A 25068-nucleotide genomic window follows, 5' to 3' on the forward strand; every position below is an offset into this window, starting at 1 on the left:
ATAAGAGAATCTTAAATTGAACCCTAAAATGCACTGGGAGCCTGTGAAGGTAGGCCAGAATTGGTGTTATGTGCTCCATCCTCTGAGCTCCAGTTAGTAGGCGGGCAGCAGAATTTTGGACCAACTGGAGACGTTTGAGGGTGGACTGGCTGACTCCGAAATAAAGTGCATTGCAGTAATCTAGCCGAGATGTAACAAAGGCATGGATGACTGTCACAATGCATTCTAACCTTGGAAACAACACAACTCAGCAAAACAAAAATTCGACCACAATACAGATAACCCAATTCGTTACAGTATTTTTAAAATCAGGTCAAGTCTACACGCTCTGAAAGCCAGGATGACGGCTCATGGCATTTTTGTTTGCTAGTTGGCTAATTTAAATTCATTTTAGTGGTGGGCGATATGGTAACAATATCATATCATGATTTTTTTTTAAATAAAATCACAATCGTGATTTTATCATGATTCTTTCTTTACATTGTTTTTTTTATTTAGACTAATTTGCACATTTTTGACCATTTTCCTCAGGTTAAAAATATAAAACAAAGTAATATAAAACCCTAAAAGAAAAAAAGAAAACATTTTAAGCCAGCTAAGCTTTCTGAACAGGTTTTAATTTGAATAGTGCCAATTTTTATCAAAATGTGCAGTGAATGTAATCATAAAAGGTAACATAGCGTAAACACAATACAGCTCGTAACGCGGGTCTAGTACTTTGAAGAGTCTTTTAAAGCCCTCGTTTTCCACTGTTTTAATGGGAATCATGTCTTCAGCAAGGTATTAAGTCATGGCCTCAGTTACTTCTTTACACTGCTTGCTTGTTTTTTCAAATGGAGTGCCCTTGTTAAATGACTTTCCGTCTTACCGTGGGTCGTGTTAGCTTGTAGCTTGCGGCTGCCTCTGGCTACCATGTGTCTGATCTCCGTTTGCTTTGGCTGTCGGTGTAGTTTTTTGGGTGCTGTCTCCGCAAGTGATTAAACTATTTGTCGTGTTGCCATCTGGCGTCCGAACCGAGTCCCTGCAAACTTTGCAAATAACTGGTTTGCGCTTTCTCCTTCAAGGAAAAGCCAAACCAAATTGACAGTGTGGATGTGGAGTTTCTTTACGGGACCAAATCTGCTTCGTGGTGACTTTTTCTGCTATAGCTTCCCGCTATACAAACAAACAGGGAGGCAGGGACTGTCACATACGGTGCACTGTGCGTGCTGTGATTGGTTGGTCGGGTATGCGTCAGGGTCTTTGAGCCACCATAGAGCTAATCTGTATGGAATGTGCCCTGTAGACGATCAAACGATCTTTCGGCTTTATGAAATACTCAACACATTAAAGTCCTTAACGATCTAATATCGTCATATTGCCCACCCCTAGTTCATATTTTTAATTCATTTGAAAGAGACCTTCAACTTTGCAATTTTTTTTGGTAAGAGTTCGAAATGTGTTCATATATATATATATATATATATATATATATATATATATATATATATATATATATATATATATATATATATATATGAACACATTTCGACACATATGAACATATGAAAGAAAACACTGGAAGCCGCAAATACTTTTTGACATCTGACATGATTTATATATATATATATATATATATATATATATATATATATATATATATATATATATATAAATATTTTCTTTTCTGTGGAAATTGGATCCAAATAGAACTTTGAGTGAAAAAGGTTGCCGACTCCTGCCCTAGACCATTTGAAGGAAGTCTACATTCTAAAAAGTCGCTAATGCAGCTGGAGTACAGACGACGAGAAGACTGAGGCCATGAAGAACTGGCCTGTGCCAAAAGACCTCAGCAAGATGTGCAGTTTTCTTGGGCTGGCATTATATCACCGCCGCTTCGTAAAGGAGTTTGCCACCATTGCCAGCCCACTGTACTGACTGACTCAAAAAGGTCCGCTCTTCAAATGGGCGGAAGAATGTGAGCATGCTTTCTCCCTGCTCCAGTCGGCACCGGTTGAGGCCTACACTAACATCTAGCGGCCAAAGACTAGTAACGTAGGCTGTTGGGCTGTGCTGTTCCAAGAGGGAGAACGCGAGGAGCAGGTCATCGCATACTAGAGACGTGAACTCAGTCGACAGGAACGGAACTACTGCATCACTTGATGAGAACTACTGGCTGTAGTACTTGCTCTCCACTGGTTTTGCCTGTACCTCTATGGACAGACTTTTCTTCTGCTCACAGATCATGCATCCCTCACCTGGCTTCTCAAATTCTGGAACCTGAGGGACAGACGGCCCGCTTGAAGGAGACCTTGCAGAATTACATCGGCCCAGGCATTATCATGCCAACACAGACGTCCAAACTGGGAATGTCTGTCAGGAGCGGAGGCAATGTCTTCTCCCTACCATGCTCAATTGCACTAGAATCACTAACTGTGTTAAAAATTCTAAAGAATGGTGATCATAAACACGCAGAAATTCAGTCAGTATAGCACAGCGTGTTAAAAACAAAACTGTAAATAAAGCTAAAGCAACAGGAGGGTCACCACACACACTGGCACAGTGTTCACCATCTTGCCTCTCTTACAATCTCACGGTCAAAGTATAAAATAGCGTAAAACACATGCAGTATCAAATAAATCATATATTATTTATGTGTACTTCATTCAATTAGCTGGGCGGCACGGCACGGTGGTCAACTGGTTAGCACATCTGCTCCACAGAGCAGAGATCGTGGATTTGAATCTGGCCCCGGCCTCCCTGTGTGGAGTTTGCATGTTCTCCCCGTGCCTGCATGGGTTTTCTCCGGGTACTCCGGTTTCCTCCCATATTCCCAAAACATGCATGGTAGGTTAAAATTGAACACTCAAAATTGTCCCTTGGTATGATTGTGAGTGTGAATGTTCGTTTGTCTGTGTGTGACCTGCGATTGCCTGGCAACCAGTTCAGGGTGTACCCTGCCTACTGCCCAGAGACAGCTGGGATAGGCTCCAGCACACCTGTGACCCACATGAGGATAAGCGATATAGATAATGAATGAATGAATGAATTCTATAACATTCAGTATTTGGTTTTGTAGCTTTGTCAGTCTGGTCTGCAAAGAGATGCACTTTGCTACTGCGGTGTCATCATGTTGACCAGCTCATGTACAGTAATGAGAGTCATTGTCTTTAATAATTGATTATTGTACATCCAACTGAGCTGACTGCCAGTATAATACATTGTGCATGCTTTGAGCAAGGCAGTACACTCTGTCAAATAGTTTTGGGATGTTCAGAGAGCGTGAAGCATCTGAATGAAAGCTAACTAAACAAAAGCTGATTAACAGAGTGCTCCACAACTGACCTTTGGCAGTGAAGTCCTGGAGCCTGAGCTCTGTGTTGTCATTGTGAGGACAGTAGTGATGCCAAGCGCCACTCTGGCCGGGGCTGCATCCATGTTAATCCAAAAGGAGACCCAGGACAGAATAACAATCAGCAGAGACGGGATGTACATTTGGATCAGGTAGTAGCCCATCTGACGCTCCAAGTGGAACCGCACTTCAATACAAGTAAATTTACCTGCAACATTGCACATACACAGCACAGCATACTGATAAACACGTTTGTTTGTCTAACAGAACCAACTAAGTATTTATTTATTACCTGGATCTGGAAATGTCAGTTTCCTGTTTTTATGCCTGCTTGCATGGCATTTTCCTTGTTTCCACAGTTTCACTGGGAAGTGCTAATGAGTAAACCTCCTTGCTACACCTTTTGGCAATTTGCTGTTGCTCGTATTTAGGTTCAACTTCAGCTGAAGCTGTCACGATTGTCACTGTTACATAATTTAACAGTAAATTTGTCTTACTCCTGCCAGCGGTATTTACGGTTTGTTCATTCTTCAGACTCTGGCTGCCGCTAGTAGCCACAGTGGCATATATGACGTAGGGTTGGTGGGTTTTGTAAACCCATGGGCACTCTTGTGGTCAAACTTTTTTTTAAATTATTTTTTAATATAATGTTGCCGCGGTTTACCCTCGCAGCGACGGGTAGCACGGAGTGTAACGTCAGACTGGGTCACTGCATTGTGTTGGGGGGATATGAGCCCCCCCCCCCCCCCCATTTGAACTGATGCAAGCATCTATTGAATGTGATTGGTTTAGCCACGCATACAGCGAACGTTATTTTCTGGAAAAAAAAGCAACGCAGAGGACATTTGCGCTTACAAAGATGCTTAAAAGACATAAACCACAGGTCCAAGAAGCAGCATGGCCTCAGTAGGTAAACAAGCACTGTCTGCCTCATAAAATCCAAACCGGTGAAAACTGGTGACTCTTTCGACCGAACTTTTCCTTAATTTTCCCACTAACGCCACTCCCATCTTCAGAGGACAACATTATTTTTATTCAGGTACAGGTACGTAAGAAACAAAGGTTTAAAGAAGCTCCAAATCCCATTCAACCCTAGTACAGACAGATATTCAAAATTGTATTGCTAATAATAATAATAATAATAATAATAATAATAATAATAATAATAATACTGAGATGAAGGAAAAGACAGACAAGGACAAGGGCAGGCGGGAAAAGAACGTATGAAAACCAAGATAATGATAATAATAATGTCCAGGTCTTAGATTTATTCTATTTGTGTGTATTCTGTGTGTGTGTTTAATTATGTGTGGGCATGTGTAGATGGCTCGCCTACTACTCGTGCATAGCTTACCGCCTTCCGTCCATCCGCCTTTTTGTCCGTCAGGAAAATATAGTAATCGCCTATAGGCCAGTCCGCTTATGATTTAAAACGGGCTTACGTTAGCGTTTCCGACCAACAATTTCGACAAACTACCACTTGTGCACCCCTCCCTCCCCCCGCTGGCCGATAGTTGAAACAAAAGAATGGCTCACTGCGGCATGCAAGCCTCATCAATGCGTCACCTTTTAGCACCTTCCAGGACCTTTTTTGGAGCTTTATATACCTTTAAGGACCTCGGAAGCTTCGCTACATTTAAAGGAGACCCATTTAGTCCGGCCTTCAGTCTCGTAATGCAAGGAAATGTCACTTCCTCTCGCCTGTTCCTTCAATCAAATCAGTCGCCCAAGCAACAACTCAATCTAGCAATTTTATTGTTCCAGAAAGCGCGGTCATTGAAGTCTCATGGCAAAAAATGACGATTACAGATGGAAAAAATGGGCTTCCGACTATGCTAAGTCAGACTATACTTTGTCTAACGATTTTCCTCTTCCTGCAGCACTTCATCTTAGTAAATCTACTCTTACAGTATTCTCACTAATATTATATAGCACCATATTGTATTAAATGTTGACCACTCGGCAACCATTAGAGCCTGGGCATCTCAAAGTTTCTTATTTTTCTGCTGATGTGTTTGTGTGAATCAGTGCTGACATCAAGGGAATGCCTTAATGCGACCCGTCTATAGGAGTGTTTTGTTTGAGACTCTACACTCACTTGTCCTATAATATTGTGCTGAACGCAATAACATCAGACGCTGGTGCTGGCACCATTACGCACATTGTTTGACTGCAGAATGCCGTGTCGCTCTGTTAAAACGCACATGTTTGAAGCATCACACTTCACTGGGTACAGTGTAAAAGGCAAGGCTAGACAGCGCCCGTGCGCTCAGTTGTACAAACTGGCACATCTTGAATTTCGTGCAGGTGCAAGCTTCGTTTCGCTTATTTGGGAGTTTGGCAGGCCGCCTTCCAGTGACATACCTCCGGCGAGCCTAACAATTTGGTGGCTGAAAGTAGAATAAACTGTGCCTGCTGGAAGTATGTCTAAGCCAGGGGTCACCAAGTCCGGTCCTTAAGGGCACCATCCTGCATATTTTACATCTCTCCCCACTGCAACACACCTGATTGAAATGATCAGGTCATCAGCAAGCTTTTCAGAAGCCTGATAACGATACAGATCATTTGAAACAGGTGTGTTGCAGCAGGGAGAGATGGAAAACATGCAGTATAGGTGCCCTTGAGGACTGGACTTGGTGACCCCTGGTCTAAGCTGTAGGGCAGGGGGTGTAATGCAATTTTGGTGAATTTGACTGAGGTGCAAGCAGACCGATTTGCCGTTGGCAGGCACGTGTGCTAGATGTCCTCGTATTTCATTCACAGATATAACAAAATCGTGCATCAAACTATCTGAAGCATTGTCGAAATTAATTAATTGAATGTATTGTTATTATTGTTATTATTTAATTATTTTGACCTCAGTAAAATAAAAAAGGGATTATCTCCTTCCAAATATTTGCTCACGAGCACGCCTTGCATAGAGATGGCTTCTTTGTGCTGCAATCACTGCTGCCATTGACCACTGGAACATTTGCACGTGAGGCTTCCACAGAGGAGCGACAAGTTTACACCACAATTTTTCTAGGTGTTATTTGCAGAGCAGGGCATTTTACTAAACAATGAGCGTCCGTCATCCGTCCTCCGTCAGCAGCGAGGGCACCCTTCCGTCGTCCGTCATCCATCATTTTTACCGGGCGTACCCGTATATAGGCCGGTCCACCTCTACTTTTAAACGGCCGTCCGTTGGCAAGTCCGACTAAACTTCCCCTTGCTATTTTCCTCCATGTCCCTGCGCTCGCTGCGGCAATCGAAGCATCGCTGCTAAAAATAGAGTATGACAGATTGCAGACGGACGGCGGACTAAATAAATTGGTTGTTTAATCAGTCCATTTAAAAATGTTTCCCGTCATTTGTCAACCGTCGGCAAAACGGGCGTCCGTCAGTGAGGGAGAGACAGATCGGTCCGTCACATAGACGTAATGCTGGTTATTTATGTCATTCAAACTGAGTGAGTGTGGCTGTTAGCGCTGTTGTTAGTGAATTGAACATTGTTTATCAATGAGGCTCATTTGCATAGAGGTGGGCAATTTCTCTGACAAATATACAGTATGCATATTGCCTCATTTAAATACGTGCAAAAACCATGACCCACCAAGACGCATTCTGCTTGGTATCTCAGTTAGTGACGCATTTCACTATGCACCTGCTTTGTGGTTTGGACACTGTTTGCTCCATTTTTATCGGTTATACTCAAACTTCCCACAGAGCAGAGAGAATATATGCAGAGCTGGGCACTTGACCCTTTTATGCTGGTCCATCCGCCGTCCGAGACCTGGCTACCTTCCGGCCTCCTCCCTCCGTCTTTATTCATAAAAATTATGAATTCCGTCCTCGTCCTTTTAAAGCGCTTCCATCCTTACGTCCGCCTCCACCCAGAAAAAATAAATAAATAAATTGTCGACAAATCATCAACAGTCGTCATGATTAGTCGACGACTTGGATCATATGTAAATTGTGGCATAATCGCACCAACAAACAGCTGCTCTAATACAACCATCAACCTTTAAAGATTAGGAGGATTTTTTTTTAGCACTTTAAGTTAGTTTCATCTAAGGACCTAGCCAGGTTATGTCTTTTATTGTTAGGTGGTGCTGTTAAGGGCTTGTGGCAAATATGTCATGCACTTGACACTTTTTTGCCGGTCCATCCTCCATCCTCCGTCCGCAAACCTGTGTATTCTTCCATCCTCGTCTCTCCGTCCTTATTCATAAAAAATATTGTCCTCTGACCCAGTACATCCTTGTCCTTTTAAAGCGGTTCCGTCCTTATGTCTGCCCCCACCCACCAAAAAGTGCATGAGACTGCGGGAGAGATGCTAATGGCAGAGGTTTGTTTAAAGCATTAGCTTGCTAATTTATTATTCAAATACGCTTACCTTATGGGCACCCACTTCTGGGTTAACGGTTTGACGAACCGCTTGCCACCACACTTTGTATGTGTGGAAGGAGACCAAGTGTGCGAGTCGAGAGTTGTAATGCAACTGCTTTAACAGCGGTCATTATTTAATGTCAATGCAGCGGATGTGAAAGAGGTCAGTCTCTGGATGGGTGGAGACACCCGGTCCAGGGAGCGCTTCTATTGGTCAGCCCTTTGGGTTGCTGATTGGCTCGCAGGTTTCCCCTCCGCTTCCAGAGCGCCCACTGGAACACCCTCAGTCCGTGTGAACAAATCGTACAGGTGTTCAATTGAATCTGGCGGCACAATTCAATTGAAGTGCTAAAGAAGCGGCTGCAGCATTCAAGTTTCAAATTTCCTGCAGTCAAACGCTAGCCCTCCTTTTTTCTTCTCCTTTTTCTTCGTCTCATTCTTCCTTTTCCTCTCCCCTCAGTGCACACCAAACGTGTGCAGTGCACAGTTTTCCCTGTTCGATTGGGAACGCCCTGACGAGGCAAGTAAGTACATGCAGTTGGGTAACTAGTGGTGGGTTTGAAGCGTTCGGAGGCAATTTTTGTCGTTTGCCCATTTTGCCTAGTAGGTTGAGATGAGCTTTTGGCCACCTTGCGACCAAGTCACACACATGAGGGACAATCAATGGGTCAGAATAAAATCCACCTCCGTCCTTGCTTAGTCTGCCCCTTTTTTAAAACGTGTCATTCCCTGTTCGCCGTTCGTCCGAGACGGACTGTTCCGTCCCCGGGACGGAATGCCCAGCACTGAATATATGCCTGTGAGTATTGGTGTATACGCTGGTTATATTTCTTGCTTAACCCTGTGTGCTGAAGTAGCAATTGTTTTAAAGTTTATAATTAAGCGGAACATCCATGCTAATTTCTGTTGCGTTGAGCTTTGTTTCAATGAAGAATGTTTAATTCTCTTCTGTTTTATGTGTTGGTTTAGGAGTAAACTTAAACTGGGAGTGACTAATAAACAGCGATACTTTTCCATTTCTTGACAGCAAGAGAGTGAGAACAAGTGCTTTGGAATACATTAACAATTGTGTTTTAATAAGCACAACTATAGAAAATAGATGTTTAAATGATTTTTAAAAAAATATATGTTCACTTTATTTAGCGAATGGGTCTTGAATGTATGTCCTGCAATAAATAGGGGTACAGTACAGTACAGTACAGTACAGTATTACCTTTTCAGGATTCCACCCAAACTTGGTGAGTGAAAAATTTGTCCACTCACCAAGTGTATGAGTGTGTGTGTTACCTGTGTTGTAGTGCTTGGTACAGTATCTGAGGTCGGATTCATCTTTAAGGATGAACTGTGGGAGCGTCAGTCCTTCGGCCACTTGGACCGGTCCATTCTCCTGCCACTCAAAGATCAGGTCATTCATGGTGTAACCAACTGTAAAAAGCAATACATAAAAAACAGGATAAATTATTTTCATTCAAGGTGTGGGGCAGCAGGAGTTTATCTATAAGGACTTGATTTTTGGAACCAGATGGGGACAGTTTGAGTTCCGTTGCAGACAAGAGAAGCTGGAACTGTTGTTGGAGAGCTGCTAGTCTGCATCCTGACTAGTGTTGGTGTGTCCTGAGCAAGGCAATAAACCCGCCAAATTCATGTCAGGTGCAAGTCAAAAACTGTGCACACCATCACTCAGCTTGTATATCTGCATGTGTATGGTCTGCTTCTCTTTGTAGCGAAATTGGGGGTCACTGGTAAGAGTGTCAATCTGTAGCGGCCGGGAGCGATGCCTTACTCCTGCCCGCCGAACGGGACAGAACTGGCGTTTTGCCTCAGCAGTTACTGCCCAAGGGCCGGAGTCCGGCGCATCTGCCACGTGTGTGGTGATGAGGTTCGGAGTGGTCCAATTTAGCTTTTCAGGTCACCCGCTGTTGGTTTTTGGGCGCGTGGACACGCCAGCAAAAATGCAGATAAAAGATCAAAACGTTGAGAAGTGAAAAAGAGAGTTTGAGACGTTTCGTTGGGGGAGAGCTTTGGAGATGGAGAGATTTTGGAAGAGCCAATTCTTGAAGAGAATTTTCTTGAGAGCGCGTCAAGTTGAGAGAGCTTGAAGTTCAAGTTCAGAGCTTTTCTGGGGAGCTCGAAGTTCAGAGAGAGTTTTCTCTGGGGAGCTCGAAGGTCATAGAGAGCTCGAAGTTCAGAGAGCTTTAAGTTACGAGCGGGGTCGCAGTGCAGAGAGAGCGAGAGAGACAAAGGCCAGGCCTTTTTATCTCCTTAAAAAAAAAAAGAGAGGAGGGGTGAGGTGTCGACCCCCCCCCCCCCATCTACAGCTCATGTTTCAGGTGTGTCTCAATTCATGACAATAAAGTTTGATTTGAGTCTATTAAATTGTCCTGTTTAAAACCTTTGTGCATTTCACAATTTGTAACTGGCATCAACTGTCATACTTCAGCTGGGAAAAATCTCATTCTGAATGCGTCTAAAGTTTAGGAGTCAAAGATATGAGTTTAAGCCTATATCTACACTCATAAACACGCAATACACAAACATACATTCAACTATGTTCAATATCAAGGTAATTTTGATTGATCAAAAGCATAGGAAGTTTAATGCTTCAGTTCCCATGTCGACCTCTTGGGGTTGGTCCTCATCCAGCATTGTCAATGTTTGTCGGGTTGGCCCCCTGTTGAGGGGGCTCCGAAAAGTCTGTTTTAAGGCCGTTCGAATCCACATCCGTTGTCTGTAGAGGGGGACCAGGTGACGAAGAGTGGCTCCTTATCAGGAGTTTGGGTCTTCCTGAGTCCTAGCATGTCGCATGTTCTTAAGTCACAAGACAAGGGTCCCCTGGTGATTCAATTTTCTTGAAGTGAGGCTGGAGCAAACTTCATGTCTCCAGTCCTGGGGATGGGGTCCACATGAAGGCATCTTCGCTGCATCTTTGTGCAGCAAAAATATACAGCAGAGTGTAAAATTAATTTCATTTTAAGGAAAAAAATAAATATAAAAAATGGTTGTATTCACAATAATTGTGTGAAGGCGAAGTCACACGTTATTCATATCCTTTATCATTATTATTATTCTGCCTTATTCCTCCCACTTTTTTGGCATGCCTCTCCTTCCACATTTTTCACCCGATTCACTTCATTCAAGTTTCAAAACTTTCAGAATATTCATGCCTTGGGTAGTATTTTTTTCTTGTTTCACAAATTTTCAAATTTTTCACAATTTCATGCTTTTTACCCCCCAAAAAACCATTTATTTCCAATTGCACAGTCAACATTTCACATTTACATCATTCCAATTTGAAATTCACAACATTCTTCTCAATCACCTCTCATTGGTAAAGCTATTCAACACACCCACAATTTCTACTTCCCAAAAATTCAACTTATTCATCCTTAAAAAAAAACAATTCCACAATTTTTCATAGATGTCATTCAACTTCATTGAGTGTCATCCCCTGATAACTCAGGACCCATTGATACCCTTTTAAATTGCATTTTAGATATTAAGTCATGGATGGCAGATAATTTCCTACAGCTCAATCAGGACAGAACTGAGGCTTTAGTTATCGGTCCTGAAGGTCAGAGAGAAACTTTTACCGAAACTTCAAGTTTTTAATCCCTCACATTGTGTGAAGAACTTGGGCGTCATTTTTTACTCTGAGCTCAGTGTTATTCCTCATATTAAAAATGTAACTAAGACTGTTTTTTATCACCTTAAGAATATCGCCAGAGTCCGCCCATTTCTGTCAGGCTAGCACGGAAGTGCTGATGAATGCTTGTATTTCCTGTCATTTGGATTACTGTAATGCCCTGCTCTGTGGCCTCCCCAAAAAGTGTATTTCACCATTACAACTACTGCAGAATTCAGCTGCTCGGGTGCTGACGAGATCCAGAGGGCGGGAGCACATTACACCGGTTTTAAAATTGCTGCATTGGCTCCCCGTGTGTTTCAGGATCGATTTTAAGGTACTTATATTAGTTTATAAATGTGTTATTGGTTTTGGGCCATCTTATTTATCTGATTTGCTTTCATCATACCAACCCTCGCGGATCCTGAGGTCCTCTGGCGCTGGCCTTTTAATTATCCCAAGGGTGAGGACCAAAACGCATGGCGAGGCTGCATTCAGCCATTTTGGTCCTCACCTTTGGAATAGCCTGCCAGAGGACGTCAGGTCCGCAGAGACTGTTGATATTTTTAAGAGGAAGCTCAAGACACACCTTTAGAGTTTGGCTTTTAACTCATTTTAAGTAATTTATCTTTTCTTTTGATTGAGAATTGTTCTTATCTTAGCTTACTGATTTTAGTTCTCAGACTATATTACTGTTTTGTTTTTTAGTTTTGTTCTCTGTTGTTGTTAGCTTTTAGCTCCAGTGTTTCCTCATGGGGGGGCCTCCGCGTTGGGGTGGTGGCTGCCCTTCCCGCGGGGGCCGTCATCGCAGGGGCTCCTTGGGTCTGGGTGACACTGGGCCTCTACACTTTGTTTGGGTTCGACCCAGCTGATCCCGGGCGGGAGTCTCTGTGGTGGTGGCACCCCTGTGGCCGTGAGCTGTCATTCCCCTCAGCGTGGATGAGCTCCCCTTGGGTAGCCTTTCCTCATATGGTTTCTCTGTGCCTTGTCATGTCTTTCTAACACAGCTTATCAGGTTGTGCGCTTTGTGTGTGTGTGCGTGTGTGTGTGTGTGTGAGTGCTGATGTACTGGTGGATATATGTCTTTGGGTTTGTTGGGAGAGAGGGCGGGAACGGGTTTTCTTTTTATGTTGTGTTTTGGATGTTTTACAGCACTTTGATTTGCATTTTTATGTATGAAAAGTGCTATATAAATAAAATGTGATTGATTGATTGATTCCAAAACATTCCACATTTTTTCATAGAGGTCATTCAACTTCATTCAGTGTCATTCCAACACTTTCCGCAGTTTTTATTCAGCTTCTTTGCCTTCACACGCAATTTCTCCAGAAATTGCATTTGCTAATTTAATATACTATTTAAAGTGAAGGAACTCTTCATACTAGATATAATTAGAGCTGTACTTTACTATTAAATTTTCACTTCAAATTTTTGCAATTTCAAATCAATTGTGGTTGTGTATAGTCCAAAATCATTGTCTTTTGTGAATAACAGGTTGTATAACAGTGTTTTATGCGTGCGTGTTACATTTGTGTAGTTCTGAAACCACATGCAAATTTCAGACCATCATGCTATATAAATAAAATGTGATTGATTGATTGATTCCAAAACATTCCACATTTTTTCAAAGAGGTCATTCAACTTCATTCAGTGTCATTCCAACACTTTCCACAGTTTTTATTCAGCTTCTTTGCCTTCACACGCAATTTCTCCAGAAATTGCATTCGCTAATTTAATATGCTATTTAAAGTGAAGGATCTCTTCATACTAGATATAATTAGAGCTGTACTTTACTATTAAATTTTCACTTCAAATTTTTGCAATTTCAAATCAATTGTGGTTGTGTATAGTCCAAAATCATTGTCCTTTGTGATTAACAGGTTGTGTAACAGTGTTTTATGCGTGCGTGTTACATTTGTGTAGTTATGAAACCATATGCAAATTTCAGACCATCATGATACTGACCAAAATGTTATCATGATATTGATCAAATGTAAACTCACACATACATAAAACGAAAAGTATTCAAACACTTTGACTTGAATGATTAAAAAAAACTGTTTGTGAATTATCCATCCATTCATCCATTATTTATACCGCTTCTCCTCACAAGGGTCGCGGGCGTGCTGGAGCCGATCCCAGCTGTCTTCGGGCAGTTAGGCGGGGGACACCCTGAATTGATTGCCAGCCAATTACAGGGCACACAGAGACAAAGAAACATCCGCACTCACAATCACACCCAGGGGCAATTTAGAGTGTCCAATCAACTTACCATGCATGTTTTTGGAATGTGGGAAGAAACTGGAGCACCCGGAGAAAACCCATGCAGGCACGGGGAGAACATGCAAACTCCACAAAGGGAGGCCGGAGCCGGGATCGAACCCACGACCTCTGAACTGTGAGACGGACATGCTAACCAGTCGACCACCGTGCCGTCCTGTTTGTTAATTCCATCCATCCATTATCTGTACCGCTTCTCCTCACAAGGGTCGCGGGGCGTGCTGGAGCCTATCCCAGCTGTCTTTGGGCAGTAGGCGGGGGACACCCTGAACTGGTTGCCAGCCAATCGCAGGGCACACAGAGACAAACATCCGCACTCACAATCACACCTAGGGGCAATTTAGAGTATCCAATCAACTTACCATGCATGTTTTTGGAATGTGGGAGGAAACCGGAGTGCCCGGAGAAAACCCACACAGGCACGGGGAGAACATGCAAACTCCACACAGGGAGGCCGGAGCCGGGATCGAACCCACGACCTCTGAACTGTGAGGCGGACGTGCTAACCAGTCGATCACCGTGCCGCCTGTTTGTTAATTAATCAATTAAAATTGTAAAGAGCAAATTTTCATGCATAGAGATCTGAATTAATGAATTTATGAATTAGAGGCTTTGTAATAATTCATCTCCTTTTACTGAAACAAAAATCCATCCATTCTTTGTGCGGCCAGTCCTCATTAGGGTTGCGGGTGTGCCGAAGCCTTTTCCCAGCTGAATTTGGGTGAGTAGCAAGCTGAACTGGTTGCCAGTTGCAGGGCCCATATCAACAAACCTTCACACTCACAGTCACACCTACGGACAATTTAAGAGTCTTCAATTAACCTAGGACACTGGGGTAAAGGGAGAAAAGCCACACAAGCATGAGGGAAAATGCCCACTCCACACAGGAAGTCCCAGATTTGAACCCACAACCTCAGAACTGTGAAGCTTTTCATTTGTAAATGTAGCCATCATCTGTCGAATCAGTAGGGGGGGGGGGGGGGGGGGGGGGGGTCAGGTTTTTTGCATTGAAAAGCAGGTTGGAGGGTAGCTCAATTACATTTGGTCAATTGATGGCTGTGCTGCAGCTGCGGTTGCTGTGGCTCAATGAAGGTTCTGCTAGCATACTCTTGAGTAAAGGCCAGTACCTGATTGGTATAGTTTCTCCAAGCCTGGTTTTGTAGAATTTGCATTGTGATTGTGACTGCAGCCTCATGGCTTGATAATGTTGGGTTTTGTGCCATTCTCTGCTTCGAAACTGATCAGCTTTAGTCAAAAGCTGTAACACAGACAATAACCATTTGCATACATTTCTGTTCACAAATAAGTTGGAAATGTGCCCAGCACTGGAATGTGGTATCAATAATTTGAGATGAAAACGACCATCGTTAGTGTGCCTTGGAGAGAGGTCTCTGCTGAAAAACAAGCCTTTGTCTGTATAAACCTTGAAACATGTTTTAAATAGAGGATTAAGTGGTGATTGATTGGTGGGACAACACCTGTCGCCCCACAGACAATACCCTCCTTTCACCTGAGGTGCAGTTTTCCCCCGCGTTCAGTTTTCAACTGTCCACCATTGAGGTTCATTTTGTTTAAAATGAATATCTGCCAGGAAAAGGCTCAAAATGCTGCTGTGGCTGTTGGTACTGTGGAAACAATTGATGGGGGTGATGCAGCTGACTAGATTGCTGTGGCTCAATGAAGGGTCTGCTACCATAGAGTTGAGTAAAGGCCAGCACCTGATGAATGTAGTTTCTCCAAGCCTGGCCTTGTGGAATTTGCATCATGATCGTGGATAGATACTGTGCAAAGCTTTTGACTGCAGCCTCATGGCTTGATAGTGTTGATATCGATGATTTGAGATGAAAACGATCATCGCTAGTGTGCGAATGACATTGTGCCAGGGAAGATAACAACCTCACTGCACATAGCCTACTCTTAATTGATGTCAAGAATCGTGGTGGTGTCAGAACGTCTCCTGAAATGAACGAAGATAGTGAAAAAATTCACTGCTCAACAGGCATTTTAAAAGATCTTGAGCAACGTAGACCCTTATGACTCAGATGCTGAAGACATAAACCTTCAGCTAAGCTCGGACTCTGATAGTTCTTAAGGTAATAATTCCCAAGGATCTTATTTTCATTTCTATATCTATTGTAAGCATATATTCATGAATTTGTGAAATTGTTTGAGTTTTCCATTGCTTATATTATTTGAATTTGTTCACAATGCAGATGAGGAGACTACTCCACACCCAGAAAAGAGAGCTCGGATGGGGACTGGGCCGACAGCAATGGCCAAAGATGGAACAGTGTGGTGTGACGAACAGGTGGCCCAAACGAAGAATGGAGATGTGTCTTTCCTTGTGAGGGTGACACATAATCTTGGTGTTTCCGCCCGGTCTTGGAGATTTTGACATGAAGAAAGCCCAACACTACCAAGTAACTCGCCACGCTATAACCTAACTGCTAACGGACGTTGTCAAAACGTAGAGCCAGGCAGTGAAGGTAAAAGTTTTCTGCAATGTACAAAGTACAGCAGATCCAGGAATAAAACTAAAGAGTTATTTGGAAAGTAGAGTTGATTTGACATTGCATGCTCTGAGACAAATATTGCGGACTCATTACATTGAGAACGACGCTACAGAATTGTATCACCCCTTCACGCGGGCTGTACAGGAACCCAAAGAAACTCCTATTCAGTTTCTGTTGCGAGCTATGGATCTGAGGCAACAATTTGTCCTCACCTCCGAGACGGTCAAGTCTGGTTTGAAGTACAGTCCAGAGCTCATTCAAAGTCAATTTCTTCAAACAGTACTCACTGGCCTCCATGATGACACTACTCAAACAGACATGAAGCCGTTCATAAGAAATGCTAATGTCACAGATGAGATACTCTTGGAAAAAATGACTGCTCCATACAATCTGTAAATGGAAAGAAATAATAAGCTGTCACCCACGTCGAAAATAAAAATGGTCAAAGTTGCCTCAGTGAATGAGGAAAATGAAGTTGACAGAAAATGGGGCACACAAATCAGATAATAAGAACAAACAACGCGAAATAACCAAAAGAGATACACTGATGGAAAAAGTCGATCAAGGCAATAAGGTCATATGTGAAGCATTACAGATAAGATAAGATAAGATAAGAATGCCTTTATTGATCCCACTGTGGGGAAATTTTCATTGTTACAGCAGCAAAGATATAGGTCACACTGGGACGGCGGCATAATGTAGCCATTAATGTATAACATTGACGGCAAACATTCGGGATCTAACCTATGTAAATATAAGCAGTAACATGTGTATATACACATGTATATACACACCAACATACATCTACATAAAAAGTATGAGGAACACTCATTTTGGCCTGTACATAGTACAGAGGAAAAATACTCTAAGTAAGTGACAGTGCTGCAGTGCTGTAGTGAAATGTAAGGAACAGCATTGGATAAAAATAAAACAAGACTAACAGTAGTGGGGAATGTTGAGTATTGCACGATATTACAGTAGTGGGGAATATTGGGTATTGCACAATATGAGCTCAGGTGCAGGACTGCACAATTGCACTAATGTCCGCCAGTTTGTAGAGACTACACAATGTTCTTGTTAAAGTGTCTGACAGGAGCAGGCAAGAAGGAACGGCGGAATCTCTCCTTTGCACAGCGAGGGTGTAACAGTCTGTTACTGAAGGTGCTGTGGAGTGCTGTTAGGGTGCCCTGGAGGGGGTGGTCCGGGTTGTCCAGCATTGATGACAGCTTGGCCAACATCCTCCTGTCCCCCACCGAGTCCACAGAGTCCAGGGAGCAGCCCAGGACAGAGCCGGCCCTCCTGACCAGTTTGTCCAGCCGCTTCTTGTCCCGGGCCGAGACGCCGCCTGCCCAGGTGACCACTCCCTGGAAGATGACCGATGCAACCACCGAGTCATAAAAGTTCCTGAAGAGTGTCCCCTGAACCCCAAAAGACCTCAGTCTCCTGAGTAGGAAGAGTCTGCTCTGACTCTTCCTATAGAGGGCGTCTGTGTTGTCACACCAGTCCAGTTTATTGTTCGGATGAACACCCAGGTACTTGTAAGTTGAGACTCTCTCAGCATCTGTGCCCCGGATATTCACTGGTGCAGGTGAGGAGTGCTGGCGCCTACCGAAATCCACCACCATTTCTTTGGATTATCCCGCATTGATCAGGAGGCGGTTCTGCTGGCACCAGTCCACAAAACCCTGAGTAAGTTCTCTGTACTCCCGATCATCTCCGCCTGGGATGAGGCCGACAATCGCAGAGTCGTCAGAGAACTTCTGCAGGTGACAGGTAGGGGTGTTGTAGTTGAAGTCTGAGGTGTAGAGGGTGAACAGGAAGGGAGCCAAGACAGTTCCCTGTGGGGCCCCCGTGCTACAGAGGAGCACGTCAGACACACAGTCCTGTGTCCTCACATACTGTGGCCGGTTTGTGAGGTAGTCCTGGATCCATGTGGTGAGGTGGTGGGCCACCCCCGCCCTCTCCAGCTTGTCTCCCAGTAGGGTGGGCTGGATGGTAATGAAAGCACTGGATAAATCAAAGAACATGATCCTCACAGTGCTCCCCGCCTTCTCCAGGTGGGAGAGTGAAGTGTGGAGGAGGTAGATGATGGCATCATCCACACTGATGCCAGGCTGATATGCGAATTGGAGTGGGTCCATATGGAGTGGGTCATATGTGAAGCATTACAGAATCTCACTGCTCACATTATCAGTTTGCAGCAGACCACTACACCTCAAGTAATGACAGTGAGAGAACAGCCAGGCCGAAAATATAGACCTCAGCCAATGTCAGCAATGTCAAACATCCAATCCAGATGGGAGGTGCGATCACTGTTCCAAGTGTGGCAGCACAGAACACTGGGCTTCAGGTTGTCGTAAGAAAAATGTCTCCCCTAACATAGCCAAGATTGAGATCATGCTTCACTCTGACGGGAATATGGACCAATCAGACTTGTTCAGCCCAAGAGAACCCCTCACTGGCAAACAACAGCAAATGGCGAAGCTGATAGGAAAGCGTTGCCTGGTTCATGCATTCTTAGGAGGCGTCAACACTACAGTGCTGTGGGACACCAGCTCTCAAGTATCGATTGTGGGGACGCACTGGAGAAAGAACCACCTGCCTGATGCTGACGTGAGACCATTGAAGGAGTTACTGGAGGACGACGCTTTAGAGCTCTCAGCTGCTAATGGGACCAGTATCCCATATGAAGGATGGATTGAGACAGAGTTTACCCTGTCAAAAAATGCTGTGGCTGGAATGGGCGACAGAACTGTCCGGGTGCCAATTCTGATTGCCAGTGGTGACATCGAACGACCCATCATCGACTTTAATGTGATTGAAGAACTAGCATTGAAAAATAACACAGGTGAAGAGTGCATCCCTCCAGGTCACATGGTGAATAGATTGTGCTCAGCAATGGAGGTAGGACCCAAAACTGCAAGAGCTGTTTTATCAGTTTTAAAAAAACAAAAACCTGACAGTCAACCCCAAATAGCCAGAGCAGGAAGATTCTCAGTGACCATGACTGACAATGACATTGTGCTTTGCGGCCGCACTACACTAGGCTGGCTGCACAGCGTTGATGCCAACTACCTATCACAGGCAAAGACGATGGAGAACCAGCTACTTCAGTCATCAGCCCACAGTAATTCTCCGCCAGTAGAGTCCAGCCGAACCACATCAGCTGAACCCTGGGATCCACCAGTGGATCTGACCCATCTGACAAGCGACCAACAAAAGCAGGTAAAGCAAATGCTTAGGGAGGAACGTAATGCTTTTGCGAAAGATGACTGGGATACAGGATGCATTAAAGATCTTGAGTTGAATATACAGCTAAAAGACAATGTGCCTGTGCAAAGAACCTACAATGCAATTCCTAGACATCTTTACCAAGAAGTGAAAACACACATACGGGACTTACTCAACCGAGGCTGGATCCAGAAGTCCTGTTCTTCATATTCCTCGCCTATACTATGCGTCAGAAAGAAAGGTGGTGGACTACGCCTGTGTGTTGACTACAGGCTGTTGAATGGGAACACACTGCCCGACAGACATCCAATTCCAAGAATACAGAAGATCCTGGAAAACCTGGGAGGCAACTCCTGGTTCACAGTACTGGACGAGGGGAAGGCTTATCACCAGGAATTCATGAGCGAGAAAAGTAGTACTGCATTTATAACACCATGGGGACTCTACGAATGGGTGAGAATCCCATTTGGCCTCACTAACGCTCCGGCAGTTTTTCAGCCCTACATGGAGGGATGTCTGGGAGATCTCAGGTATAAAGTCTGTGTCCCATATTTAGATGATGTCCTCGTCTTTACCTCGAGCTTTGACCAACTCATACAAAATGTGATAAAAGTGCTGCAGCGACAAAGAGAATGTGGCATCAAGCTTAGGCAAAAGAAATGTGACTTTTTCAAGAGTGAAGTATGTTATGTGGGATGAGTCGTCCCTGCAGAAGGATACAAAATGAACCCCAAAGAGGTGGAAGCAGTGCAGGCCCTGAGGCATGAGAGACCATCTATTGTGAGAGAGGTGAGAAAGCTGATGGGTTTCCTAAGTTATTACAGGTCCTACATAAAATACTTTTCTCGAATAGCAAAGCCTTTGTATGAATTTCTGGCAAAGCCTAAGGCTGAACTGAAGCAGAGTCAGAAGAGAAAGGCGGGCAGTCGTGCATCTGCTCAATTACCACCAGCTCACCCAGTCCAGTGGACAGTAATCCACCAAGGGATAGTGAGCCAAATTGTAGACCTGCTGACGAACCCACCTCTCATGGCATATCCCGATCTAGAGAATCCCTTTGTACTGCATGTCGATGCATCAGAAGATGGCTTAGCTGCAGTTTTATACCAGCGGCAAGAGGGTGTTCTTTGAGTCATAGGATATGGCTCACGAACATTAACAGCTGCAGAAAGAAACTACAAGTTGCACTCTGGCAAACTCGAATTCCTGGCACTAAAATGGGCCATAACAGAGCGCTTTCATGATTATCTGTTTCATGATTATCTGTTTCATGCGCCTGATTTCACAGTGTACAGTGACAATAATCCTCTGACCTGTCACAAAGTCAGCAAAACTCAATGTATCTGGACACCGCTGGGTGACAGAATTGGCGGATTACAGGTTCACTCTCAGGTACAGACCCGGATCAGCTAATCGAGATGCAGATTTCCTTTCCCAAAGGCCAACGCCGATTGAAGATGCAAGAATGCACAGAGGAATACCAGCAGGATGCTAATGAATGCATAGGTGAAGCACTACGGAGAGAGAACACTGAAGAAGTGAATTGGATCTCGGCTGTCACCTGCAAAACAAATGCACTGTTAGAGGAGTGTAACATTTCGGAACCAATTCAGCCTCTTGCAGTTCAAGACGTCCGAGATGCACAAGATGCAGACATAGCCATAAGTAGATTGTTAGCTCTGAAAAGAACACACTCTAATTTGAAATGTAAAGACAAAATGGCAGAGAGTGAAACAGTCAGGCACCTTCTTAGGGAGTGGCCCTGTCTGCAGATTGATAAAGATGGTGTTCTCAGAAGAGAAACCACAGCAAGGTCACAATTAGTTGTTCCTGATTCTTTAAAGCCCATTGTCTACAAGCATCTACACGAGGAGATGGGACACCTAGGTGCAGATCGCATGGTCGCTCTTGCTCAGGAGCGCTTCTTCTGGACAAAAATAAGACAGGAGATGGAACAATATGTTACTCAAGTATGTCGTTGCATAAAAAGGAAGAAACTGAACAGGGTAACCAGAACACCTATTCAGAGCATTGAGACTGCTGCACCGTTTGAGATCTGCATTGACTACTTGCACTTGGACAAGTGTGTTGGAGGCGAGTATATACTCGTAGTTGTGGATCATTTCAGTAAGTATGCTCAGGCGTACGCAAACAAGAGACTGCAGCGAGGAAACTTTTTGATGACTTCATTATGCGTTTCGGTTTCCCATCCAAGATACATCACAGCCAGGGAAAAGAGTTTGAAAACAATATCTTCCGCAAGCTCCAGGACTACTGTGGTATCAGTCCCTCTCGCACTTCCCCATACCACCCCCAAGCAAACCCTGCCGAACGCTTCAATAGAACGCTGTTAGGTATGCTGCGTACACTTGAAGAGTCTCAGAAATCAAGATGGAAAGAACATTTAAACAAAGTAGTCCATGCTTATAACTCAATTGTGAATGAAGCAACTGGATTTTCTCCATTCTTCCTTCTCTTGTCATGAACCAACCTTGTCTGTCGATCTGATGTTCCCAAAGAAGGGAGAAGAAAAGAGCCGCCAGTCACATCTGGGTTATGCAGACAAATGGGGAGAACTTATGCAAGAAGCCTATGATATTGCAATGCAGAATATGAAGAAGAATGCAAGGAGAGGACAGAAAAACTACAATCGGCATGTATGGAGTTCAACACTACAATCAGGTGACCATGTCCTGGTGAGAAATCTCACGCCCAGAGGTGGTCCTGGAAAACTGCGTAGTCATTGGGAAGACGGGATTCATATTGTTAAGGGAAGCAAAAGCCCAGATAGTCCGGTGTAAGTGGTGGAGCCATTGCAAGGAAATGGAAGAAAGCGAGTGTTACATCGCAATCTACTGCTGCCATGTCCTTATCTGGCTGAAGAGCCAGTTGTGGGTGAACACAATCGGAACGACAAAAAAAAATGGAAACAAACAGAGACATTTTACAAGAAGTCAAGCCAGGCCACCTGCTCACCAGACAGACACAGACAGCACCAGTGGTGATGAGTGTGATATGTGGACAGCAGTCTGGTACAGCCACCCACCCCTCAATGCAAGAGCAGAAGAATTCTGCCCTCAGAGGGAAACACTTAGGGAGAGACCTGAACCAGAGCCCACACCTAAAGAGCATCCTGAAGAGGAGCCAGTGGATGATGGACATAGTGGGGAGGAAGAAGCTGAGACTCCAGCTGAACCCGAGACTGAGCGAAGTGATGCTAAAACATGGTTAGACAGGCCAAAGAGAAGCAGGCAGCCCCGGCGGGTCTACACTTATGAAGAACTTGGCCGGCCGACCTTCCAGCAGTTGAAGACCTGCCCTGTGAGTGTAAACAGCCCCCACAGGAGCCAGCCACGACTCAGCCACACCATCATTCATGTATCCTTTTCAATATAAATAGATACAAGTTCATAAGGTAGATCAGTCTTTATTAGTATAAATTTAAGTTTATGGTGATGTTTGTATTGACACATATGCTGTACAAAAATAGACACAGGTACTCTGAGTAGTTCCTCCAGTAATAAGCAGAGAAAATGCTTATTATTCCAGTGTATTGTGTATAAGACAGTAGAGTTAACATACAAAAAAAGTAGTGTATACACTATGGGCTTATGGGAGGCATGGCTTATAAAATTTGGTGTCACATTGTTTTGGGTGTACGGGGTATTTTCCTTGTCCCTCTGTGAAGATTTGGGGGCCCCACGAATACGTCAATGGACTTAATCACCCTTCAAAGAAAAAAAAGAGTGATGCTGAGAAATTTTATACCCTATCACCCTGTAAGCATGTATGTGTGGAAATACTTGTTAGCTTACTTTCTGAATGTGTTATATTGTAGGTACATTGTGTTAACTAAAATGTTTGGCAACATTATTTTTTTTTGTGGGAGAGGTTGTTGCGACCTAGATGTGCTAAAGACTCATATTTCATTCATGTGTGATAAGATATAGTTTCAGTAAGGGGGACAGTCCTATTTTGTCATTGTTATATATATTCTGTAATTACCAAAGGCTTGTTAGGACCTAGAGGTTGGAGTTCCAGTGGCTCATGACGTCATAAAAAAGCTCAAGAGAGAAAATTGAGGTAGAACAACGTGTGTGGTTAGAAAAAAAAGAGCTAGTGAGTGAATGCCTGTTCAATGAAAAATGCTTCATGCATACTCCAACTGAACTGGAAAAGTAAAGTTGCCCAAACGAAGAATGGAGACGTGTCTTTCCTTGTGAGGGTGCAACACTAGCATATTATTAATCTAAGTTTAATATTGGTCAATTTTAAAATATAAAGTCAATATTCAAATGTGGCAACATGAAAATCATAATGAAAGTATTGTTGCTTAATGCTTATCTAAACTTGTTTTTACTTACCCTTTATGCTGAATGATTTTTCCAATATTAGCATCAGGCTGGTAATTACTGACTCTAGATGGATGGCTGAATATTAGCCAATATATTAGCCATATGTTGATCAGACGGTAATTGCATTACACATTTATGGTCATCACACACAAACAGCTAAATGTCCTTACACATAAGCAGTCATAATCAATAGAAAGGGAAGAAATAAAACAAATTGTGTCTTGTATAACACACACACACCAACAGGCCTTCACATAACTGCACGCATACAGCTTTGTCTAATGTAATGAAATGTGGCTTTGAGGGATATCTGACAGAGCTAGAAGTCCTTGTGACCAATGATGTCTCCGGGCCAGACGACGTGGTCCTTGACGTTTTTGATTAGACTTATCTGACAGGACAACACTATATATGTGAGGGTTGCATCTTAGACAGCGCCCTTTTCTCACTTTGCCCCCATGGGTGTGAGTGTTCGCAAGGTAAGAAAAGACCCTGTACGTTTGTTTCCATTTATCTAAAAAACAAATGTGTGCAACCGTTGCGGTCTGGTATTCTCCCTATGGTCATCGAAACTGCTTGATTCTAAAATATCCATGAAAATAACAGATTGAGTGAGATCTGTTATTTGAAGAAAGGTCAATCTCTCTATTCTCCTGTATAGCACACTTGATGATGATTTATTATACAATATACTCTGATATGTGCTATTGGTTAGACAAAGAAAAGATGAAATAGTTGCTTGAGTTTGATAAATTTGAATTCCAGATTTTATTTTTAAATCATGGAAAAGAAGGCTGTTTTTGAACTAATTTCTTATACTGGTTCTACTACTGGGTCATTTAATTGTTTGGTGCCTTATACACCCATGTGAGTTGCTCTTACAGTTGTATAGTTGTATACAGTTGTAAAAAAAACATTAATTCACTATAGAGCTAAACTAAACATCTACTATATGTTAACATCTATGTTGAGACCATATGTGAGGAAAGTAATTCATTTCAAGCTACATCTATATTCCATTGACAGAGACAGATTAAACACGCTGGTATGTTTGTACTGAGATAATCATTTAAATGACTATAGTCTGACTGGGATGACCCTGCTTGATAAAGATTAAGAATTGTAAAGAGTAGGAAAAGAAACCACTGAGCTACGCAATAGGTGAAAGCTTTAAAAAAAACTGCATTAAGCCGGTGCTCTATGGAACATATTTTAAAAAGCGGAACAGCTGGTAAAAGCTAGTGCATGCCTAAAGCCATACACAAAAGATGTATTTGGTCTTGTTTCTTAAGGTTCTATTGTGTGCCAGGGGGGGTGGGGGTGGGTGCGTGCGCGTGTGTGTGTGTGTGTGTGTAAATAAGTATGTTA

At 43.4% G+C, this 25068-nt stretch overlaps 1 protein-coding gene across 9 annotated transcripts in view; it reads right to left on the bottom strand.

The window, feature by feature from the left end:
• The window catches only part of glra3 (glycine receptor, alpha 3), a 199161-nt gene that overhangs the window by 51262 nt on the left and 122831 nt on the right, over positions 1 to 25068 (bottom strand). For all 9 annotated transcript variants that reach the window (XM_086032404.1, XM_086032411.1, XM_086032407.1 and 6 more), the window contains 2 exons: positions 8987 to 9124; positions 3325 to 3539 (listed from right to left, as the gene is read on the bottom strand). In XM_086032404.1, the coding sequence (XP_085888530.1) occupies positions 3325 to 3539; positions 8987 to 9124 (353 nt within the window). The remainder of the gene's footprint in view (positions 1 to 3324; positions 3540 to 8986; positions 9125 to 25068) is intronic.

Source organism: Filicampus tigris, chromosome 6 (assembly GCF_054856515.1).
Source record: "Filicampus tigris isolate MCC_2025a chromosome 6, RoL_Ftig_1.0, whole genome shotgun sequence".
Lineage (NCBI taxonomy): Eukaryota > Metazoa > Chordata > Actinopteri > Syngnathiformes > Syngnathidae > Filicampus > Filicampus tigris.